At 29.8% G+C, this 8,953-nt stretch overlaps 2 protein-coding genes across 2 annotated transcripts in view; one reads left to right on the top strand and one right to left on the bottom strand.

Annotated features, from left to right (window-relative positions):
- LOC101506338 (uncharacterized) overlaps window positions 1–4,734 on the top strand; it is a 5,296-nt gene extending 562 nt beyond the window's left edge. Inside the window, 6 exon segments of the mRNA XM_012717497.3 lie at window positions 722–799; window positions 922–997; window positions 2,054–2,127; window positions 2,246–2,316; window positions 3,595–3,638; window positions 4,598–4,734. Coding sequence (XP_012572951.2) covers window positions 722–799; window positions 922–997; window positions 2,054–2,127; window positions 2,246–2,316; window positions 3,595–3,637 — 342 coding nt within the window. The 3' untranslated portion in view covers window position 3,638; window positions 4,598–4,734.
- A 1,814-nt stretch (window positions 4,735–6,548) lies between these two features.
- On the bottom strand, window positions 6,549–7,680 carry LOC101506022 (putative gamma-glutamylcyclotransferase At3g02910). The gene has a single exon (XM_004506561.4). The coding sequence runs from the start codon at window positions 7,577–7,579 to the stop codon at window positions 7,001–7,003; it is 579 nt and encodes a 192-aa protein (XP_004506618.1). The 5' UTR covers window positions 7,580–7,680; the 3' UTR covers window positions 6,549–7,000.
- Window positions 7,681–8,953: the final 1,273 nt, after the last annotated feature.

The raw sequence follows: 8,953 nt of genomic DNA, 5'->3' as shown, positions 1-8,953 counted from the left end.
GACGCTGACACGTAGACACTGCACTAGTAATATTTTGCTTGTGTAAAATGAAGATATTGAATGTAATCACATGTGTTGGTGATGTATCAATCTTGGACACTGGGCACATCTTCAATCTGAAGTGAAGTGTCGGTTCAGGTAGAATGTAGTTGGGTCAATGAAAGAAAACATATTGAACTTATTATTGAGATGATTATTTGAGTGTATTGTGAGTAAATCCAATGTAGGTTGGAATCTTGATTTCCATGTGAGGACATCGTTGGTATATAATATATAAGTACCTCTGTAGGCCGTCTTGAGGCTTGGGGCTTTCTTAGGCCCGAGTGAGCTCCTGAGATCCAACTATGCTACAAATTTATATAAAAAAGGTGTATTGTGATTACTAGTGTCGATTGGCTTCTGGTAGATTGTTATTGTAGGTTTAGTTAATCTAAGGGAGTGCAGTGGAAGCTTGTACATTATTGATTGAATAATATTATAGATTATAGATATTAATTTGTTGATGTTGTAGCTCATATTCTTTCTGTTGGAAACTAGAGATTATTTGGTTTTATTTGCTTTCTTAAATCTGAAAATCTATGCGCAACTTTCCTATTGATGCTTGTATCTTACAACATCTTCATTGCTGGATTTAACAAAAATGTTCCTTGATGAGGAGATGTTTGTGACTCTTACTGTTGTTTTAATGCATTCTTGATGGATCGATTTTACTTGTTTCAAGGATTATTACAAAGTGCTGGAGATTGATTATGATGCAACAGATGAAGATATCAGATTTAATTACCGAAGACTCGCCTTGGTTGGTAACCTACCCTTTTTTCCGTAGCACCTACTATTCATTTCACGATTTTTCAAACTGTAAAGTAGAAAGTTTTACAAATTTGACTTACGTATATACATATGATTCTACTCCATTGATAGAAATGGCATCCCGACAAACACAATGATGATAGTGTTGTTACTGCAAAATTTCAAGAGATTAATGAAGCTTACAATGGTAAGTCTTTTGTGCAATGCTAATCATAGCTTTACTTTTTTTTTCTTGTAAGTCCATTATCTGACAAACTTCATTTTTTTTGGCTTTGGTGATTACCCTTTGTTGTCTAGCTTTTTTCTTTTTAATTTGCACTTTTTACTATATTGTTTAACTAAATCATTAGTTCCTTTCTTATCAAGATGTTAACATAATTTCACAAGTATGCCAACTTAATTTTACTCCTAATAGTAACGAGTAAGTTTAGAACAAAAGACAGAAATTTCACTCACATGAACACGATGAAAACAAAACTCAAACCCATAACAAACTGAAAGCCCTAGTAAGGTAACAAAGTGTATGTCCTATCTGTTTGGCGTAATGATAAAGATAAGACAATGAGATTAGTTTTAATACATCGATATAAACGATATTAATCAGCTATTAACTATTTGAATTTGGGTAAAAGACATTTAGATGAATGCTTAAATTTATAGGATTGCCAAAGTTGAGAACTACTGGAAAACCCGACATTGATTATTTGTCCTGTAGTGGAAATTACTTCTATCTATTTATAATATATTAAAAGACGGTCCTGAGGCGTTACGTGTCAGCCACTAATCTTCTATTTCCTCGTCCAATCAATGACATAAAATTCGTGCTCAACTTCATTAGACGATATGACTTTTCTCTGAAAATGTACATTTACTTTTTTTTGAATCAAAAAATGTACATTTACTTATCTATTCTAGTATAAGAAAACAAATTATTCTATTCTATTATAAGAAAACAAACTCTCTATATAGTTACCATTTTAGCCTTACAAGGCACGTGTGTCAGTTTCCCAGAGAATTTTCTCCCGCTCTCTTTACTGCACTACCATCATGAGCACTTGTTCTATCTGATAGTTAAACTTAATAAACATGGTCATGGTTAAACTTAACATTTTATCCTTAACTTGAACAAGATGTGTGTTTTGGATGCATATGGTTATGGTTTAGAAAACAACAAGCATCTAGTTGTTAATGATAGTCATGGTGAATATTTGTTTATCAACAATCCTTCTTTGTTATTTTGTAGTATTGAGCGATCCTGCCAAGCGTTTTGACTATGATTTAACTGGTGCGTGTGAGATTGAGAAGTATAGCTTGCAGGTATTGAAGTTAAAAAATTTAGTATTTCTGTAAATTTATTGGTGATTGTTTCGGTATCCCGTAGAATTTAACTGTTGTTATGTACTTATCTGTTGTGGGATGTGACATTGCTTCACAGGAATATCTTGCTAGATTTAAAGGAATGATTCTGACCTGCAATGGACTTGGTATCAGCCATAATGACAAATGGTATTTGTTTTCAATTCTTCTTTATTCTCTGTCTTTCTATTGTCTCTTGTTCTACAATAGAGGTGGAATTTGTCGTTATTTTTTATGACAGGGCAATGATGTGTTGTCCACGTGGGAATGGCACATTTGCATTGAACACACAGTTCATACCCTCTAATGGAAAAACTTGACAGAATAAAATGACTGACGTATTACACATTGAGGGATGTATTTGCTTATTTGCAAATTTCAAGGACTAAAATGACTGAGGTTTACAATTTCAGGGACCAACATTTTCTTCAACATGTGATGTGATTAATAAACCCTTAGATCTCTGTTCCAAAAAATAATAATAAACCCTTAGATCTCTCTTTTTTTTTGTGTGTGAACATCATAAGCCCTTAGACCTTTGCCTTCCCATTCACCGTCTTTCTATAAGTCCTTAGCGAAACCATACCAGCCTCTCTCAGTCATGAGGCATTCAATAGGTCCATGATCAATTTTTTTTTTTTCTGTACAGGACAGAGAGCTGTATAGTTGGTTTTTTTTATCCGTGCAACCAGATGAACTTTATATTTTTGTCAAGTCCAAATTTATTGCATTGATTCCAAAGTCAACAATCTTTTGTATGCTAATGAAATTATACGTCATTATGTGGTAACGTGTAGGGTTATTCTCGCGTGACTAAAACTTGGCCTTGGATGTAACTTCACAAAGCTTTTGCTTAGGGAGTTTGATAATTTTGTGTCTCAGCTTTGTCTTAAAACTTTTAATCCAGTATATATGATCTCAAACCACCTTGAACATGAGAGTTGTTCAAGGTGATTTTGTACTAATTTATTGTGCAAATTCATGCGAGAGGGAGTATTATTTTAGTTAACATTTGTTGAGCGTATCCATTGTAAGAGTAAAGATTATTAATTAAGCCTTGAAAACATCATTACATGGAAATTAATTTCTGCATATGTTTTAGTTCACATCCGTGAAAAAGTCCGTGCACTACATCGATCCTTGATTTCCTTTTACTAACCCGGCAACTAAACGTCAATGACTGTAAATAGACTCACACTGTATCTATTATTGTCAAATTGCCGCTATAGCATAACAGAAACTGAACAAATTGCATTTTTTCGCGATGCGCTGTTTAGTACAAAATGTTGTAGCGTTATAGCACTATAGTGTAGCGGAATTTGAGCAAACTGCTATTTTCCGCGATCCATCTAACATCGGTTATTTTGTTATTTTTAATCAACTCTAACCATACCTAACCTAAATTTTTAATTTTGCGCTATAATGCAGGTCACAACAATTGATTGAAGGTTTTGAACAACTAGATAAATAAGGTTTGTCCTTGGATTTTCTTCAATTTATTTTGATCACTGCTTCAATATGTCTTTTTAAATTTAATTGGGAAACATTTCTTATAGGCACCCTCATCTCAGTTTTGACCAGCAGAGTTATGAATAGCACCCAGTTTTGCTGAGATTTGAAACCTCCATAGTTGAGTATTCAATGATCAATTGGCAATACCTAAAGAACCTAGTCTAATTAAATCATATATTGTGACATATGCAGCATACATTAATAATATTGCTTGTGTATAGTTTAGTTTAGCAACTAAAATGTACTATTGGTATGCTCCATTACAAACCTCCATGTAAAGTATACAAGCTTAAGTTAAAATCGACTTAGATTCTTGTTGTATGCAGTCACTGTTTCATAAGCTCACATCAGTGCAAACTGGTTTTTTTAGCCTTAACAAAAGTTACAACACAATTACCAAACTTTGTCCATCAATTCACCTAGACACCGTTATTTAACTTTGTCCATTTTTAAGTCTTTTTAATAATGTCTATTAAAAAAAATGTACATGTGACATTAAATTAATTTTTATTTTAAATTAAAATCCGAGTTTCTCACCATTTTTATCAATCCAGAAAATTGAAACCCATGAAATTTTTAACTAAAGTCAATTGATTTTTTTTTAATCCATAAATAATCTTGAAATAATATTAATCAAATCCATTTCATGAGCTCCCCATCTTCTCTTTCTTTCCCTCTTTCACTTTCAATTTTTTTTTTTATCTGTAGAATAAATTATAAATATCACAATCATCTTTAGGTCTAGTGTGGACGGGGGAATGGGTTTCTTCATGTTGAAAAAAATGAAGGGATCATATTTTATATCTCAACCTTAATTTAAAGAATTGAATGAAAGTGAAAATATATTTAAAAATAAAGATAAAGGATTCAATGGTTTATAACCTCGTCATAACATGGTAGAATCTATTTCCATTGACAGGTCTGGGGAGGTTTCAAAAGTCTCTGACTCGGAGGGGACGAAAATTGGAGAGAGAGGAAGGAATTATGCATATATAATACAACTACAGAATAAGATTTTTTATTTTTTTTTAAAGAAATTATTCAACAAATTTAAAATAATAAGTAAGTGAATGTTCGTCGTATAGCCATTGATTTGCATTGTCAAGTTTCCATTTTCATTATTATTACTAAATTGATATATTTATCTATACTTGCGAAATAACTAATACCGAATTGTTTGTCTAGCTGAATTTTTATTATTATTATTTTTACTAACGTGTGTGTCTAAGAGTAAATTTTATACGGCACAAATTCAAATTAAAATATTTGGACATACTCACAAATCAAAACAAATTAATTGAGAAATTTCATTTGATTATTTAAACATTTTTTTCACTTAACCATCTTTTTTATATTTTTTATATTTAGTCTTATCACTTAACCATTTTTTCTTTTATATTTATTTGTATGGTCCAAATATTGTGGCCAAACAAGTATTTTTAGTTGCTGAATTATGGTTATTACTATAGAGGATTTTTCTTCTGTGTCATATTTTCTTTTTACTTGGTATCAATGGTGGCATTTATTGTAGCCCAACATCACATTTGATCTATCATACATCATAATTTATATTGGAAGGAGTAAATTATAATTTTGGACTTTGAAATTAAAAACTTCAATCAGTTTGAGACTTCAAATTTATTAAATATCAAATCATATTCTTAGATTTTAAATTTATGAAATATCAAATTACCTTTTTAAATTGTCTAAGTTAATCATGAATCATTTTAACTGATACTAAATAATTTCAGGTCTTAATTTGATTAACTCTTACCATTTCTTCAAGATCTAAAATTGTGATTTATTTTATTGGAAGATACTCAAACAGTAAAGAGATCAAAACAAAAAACCTTTCATAGTGGCAAAAGAAGATTAGTCCAATAGGCATATATGGGTAAGATCTTGTGGGTGATATGAAGATTTTGTTTTAACTTTGGGAGTCTTTAAAACTCAACTTATTCAAAAAAAAAACAAAAAACAAAAACGTCACCCTTGCAAATCGTTTAAGCAAATCACTTATAAATTATTTTATCAGTGTTTATGGTTTATACATTCTCAATATCTCAAAAGTTCACGATTAGTGATTGGAGCAAAGTTTTCGATTGCAATTATGATCTCATACCACAATTTAAAATCATAGACCATACATGTGTACCTTATTTAGTACCACCATTAATACGTGAGTTTGACATAAATACACCCTTAATCGTTGACGAAAATTTCATTTTGTTTCATCAATTAATCACAATGATTTCATACAAGCACTAAAGTTTCTTCGATTGGGCAGTTAAACCCGTCAACAATTATATTCAACATCCACTCTTAATTTAATAATCTCTAACTTGACCAGAAAAAGATAAAAGAATATAAAAAAATTGCAGCCTTCAGAGAAAGGGGAAGTTAGTGTCACGCAAACCCTCAGCAATCCTTCATATTTTACGCAAGCATCCCATAAAAAAATAGTGAAAAATAAAACATGTATTTAGATGAATTTTTTACACCATATTTGAATCATAACATCAGAAAGTATAATTTTTATATAAATTTTTTTATATATTAATAATCTTAAAAATAGTTATGTCAAAAATCTAAATGACATTTATGATTGTGATTGATTGATGGAGTAAATTTTTTTAATTTATGATTGTGATGATTGATGGAGTAAATTTTTTAAGATGATAATGTATACAAATTAAATTTAATCTGAAATACATAAAATGAGACTAAACCTTTCATAAATGTGTAAGGACAATGTTATTACAGTTTGAATAATCCAAAGTTAAAAAATTATCTTTAATTTTGTCATTTTGTTAATAATTTCATGATAGAAAATGACAGGCAGAATACTGAACTAACTTAAAGAACACACATTTGAGACAAAGAACACATTCATTCACAGATTAAAAAAACACATTCATTTTTTTATTTATAATTTTGATACATTCAATTATTGCATGCAGTAATACAATTTTACACATGCGGTCATCAGAGATTCATAGCATCTCGAAATCAAAGAGTCTAGATTTGAATACAAATTTAAATTTAAAAGAAATTGAAATAACCAGCTTCAAATTGTTATCTTTGGATGAACACACTCTGAAATATACAAAGAGCAAATAACTGTTTTCTTCCATAAAGAAAATCTTGAAACCAACCAGAACAGAATCACTTAACATCCAAAATCCCAACAACCACCATCTATGACAAACCCTAATTAAACACTAAAACCCCATTCCTATTCAAATAATCTTTATTTTATTTTGTGTGGCAAGAAGAATAGAAAATAAAAAAAAAAATAAAAAACAGAGACGAATTGAATGATTCAATCTTGAAGAAACAAACGAATATGATCGAGAAAAGTCAAATGTTGAGGCCTATCTTTACGCTTCACATACCCAATCGTTTCTTTCTCCGTATAACACTTCAACCCTCTTTTCTCATTCTTCTTCCACATCTCCATCGCATAGCTACCATGCGCATAATACGCCTCAGCGCACGTTATCTCCATATCCACGTCACCAGCTTCATTTCCCCCCTCGCCGATCACAGGAACGACCTTAATTGGCAGACGCTCGTAGTGAGCGCGTGAGGTTCCCTCAAGTTCATCCATCCTTAAAAGTCCGAGAGGAGAAACAGAGTAGAGTTCGCCGTAAACGGTTTGACCCGACCCGGGTAAATTGAGGAGGAAAGGAACACGATAGGGACCACATACGAGAGGGTAATTTTGTACGGTGCGGTAGGTTCCGATGAAAGAAGCGTCGCCGGTGTCGATTAGGTCTTGGAGAAGGATGTGATTGGAGAAGTTTTTCTTTAATGTGCCGTAGGTGAATATTAAGGCGGCGGTTTGTTCGCCGTCGTTGTTAACGGTGAGGGTAACGGGAGCGTTTGTCTCCGCTACCATGTTTTAGAGATTTGGGGTTTGGGCATGGAATGGAATGTGTTTGATTTGATTCAATGGTTTGGGGAAACTGTGGAAGCGTGGGAGAGAATATGCACCCCTTTTAATACGGCTCATTATTTACTATTATAGACCCTTTCTCCATATTTATTTATTATTATACATTTCATTTTTATATAACAATTTTTGTAAAAGTTTTTAATTATCAAAATCATTCAAATATGTTTATTTATATGTGATAATGAACTTTAAAATAATAAATATTTTGTTAATACTGTAATGTAATTTATACAATTAAACTATTATTATTGTTAATATTCCATTTTTTCATCAATTTTAAAATAATAAATATTGTGATATGTCCAAATAGTTAATTAAATATTTGCAATGAATTCAACTATATAATTAGTTATTTACTTATTTGAACTAACTATATTGTTGCATGTATTTAATTAAAGGGTTTAATGTTTATGTAATCATTTATGACTTTAAAGATGATTTTTTTTAAAATCATATATTTTTACTGATTTAATGATTTTAATTAATTGTTGATATAAAAACTGTCGTTATATAATTTTTTTTATTAATTAAATGTTACATGTACATGAAAAAATAGGTGTCGTGTTTATCACTTAGTTGTAGTTCTTTCGGGAAAAAAGTTTATTTTCCTTATTTATTTTATATTAATGCATCATTTTTAAAATAAAATAAAAAACATAGGGAAGTTTATATAAAAATAGGAAAAACTGAACCAGATTTTCTTCAACTTAATTTTATTTTTAAATATATTTTTTGTTAAAAATATTATTAAATTTATGATTTAATGTAAAATTTAAAATCTAATATAATAATAATAGTATTAAAAATATAATTTAAATTTATTTAATTAAATCTGTTAAAAAAAATTATTTAAGTAAACGAGTCTTATAAGTTTTAAAAAAATTTGTAGTAATTTAGACTAAATCATAAAACTATATGGTTTTGATAATGAAATACATTTAAGAAATCAATATATAAATCATACATTTTAGAAATCAATATATAAAGTAAAGTGATATATTCTTAAGTCTTAGTTCAATTGATAAATATCGATATTGTTTGATTGAACGTCTTATCTCAGGTTCAAATCCAAAATCTTATAGTTGAATGAGTTAATTATGATGAAATGAATTATCTCTTCTAAAACAAAAACAAAAAAAATTAAAGTGAAGTGATATATTAATAAGATATTATTTTAGAAATCTCATGTTATATTTTGTCTTGTAATTAATTTCGTCATTGGAATCCGACGTTTTTTTATTCTTTATTTTGATTGAGCCTGACTTTATTTTATTTTATTTATAACCTTGATAAAATGTTGTTTGATTTTTTGTCTTG

Source organism: Cicer arietinum, chromosome 6 (genome assembly GCF_000331145.2).
Source record: "Cicer arietinum cultivar CDC Frontier isolate Library 1 chromosome 6, Cicar.CDCFrontier_v2.0, whole genome shotgun sequence".
Lineage (NCBI taxonomy): Eukaryota > Viridiplantae > Streptophyta > Magnoliopsida > Fabales > Fabaceae > Cicer > Cicer arietinum.
Note: the sequence above shows the minus strand (reverse complement) of the source record. Positions and strands in the feature narration are given on the sequence as shown.

Coding starts and splice junctions, on each gene's coding strand:
- LOC101506022 (XM_004506561.4), bottom strand. CDS start 7,579: ATGGTAGCGGAGACAAACGCTCCCGTTACCCTCACCGTTAACAACGAC.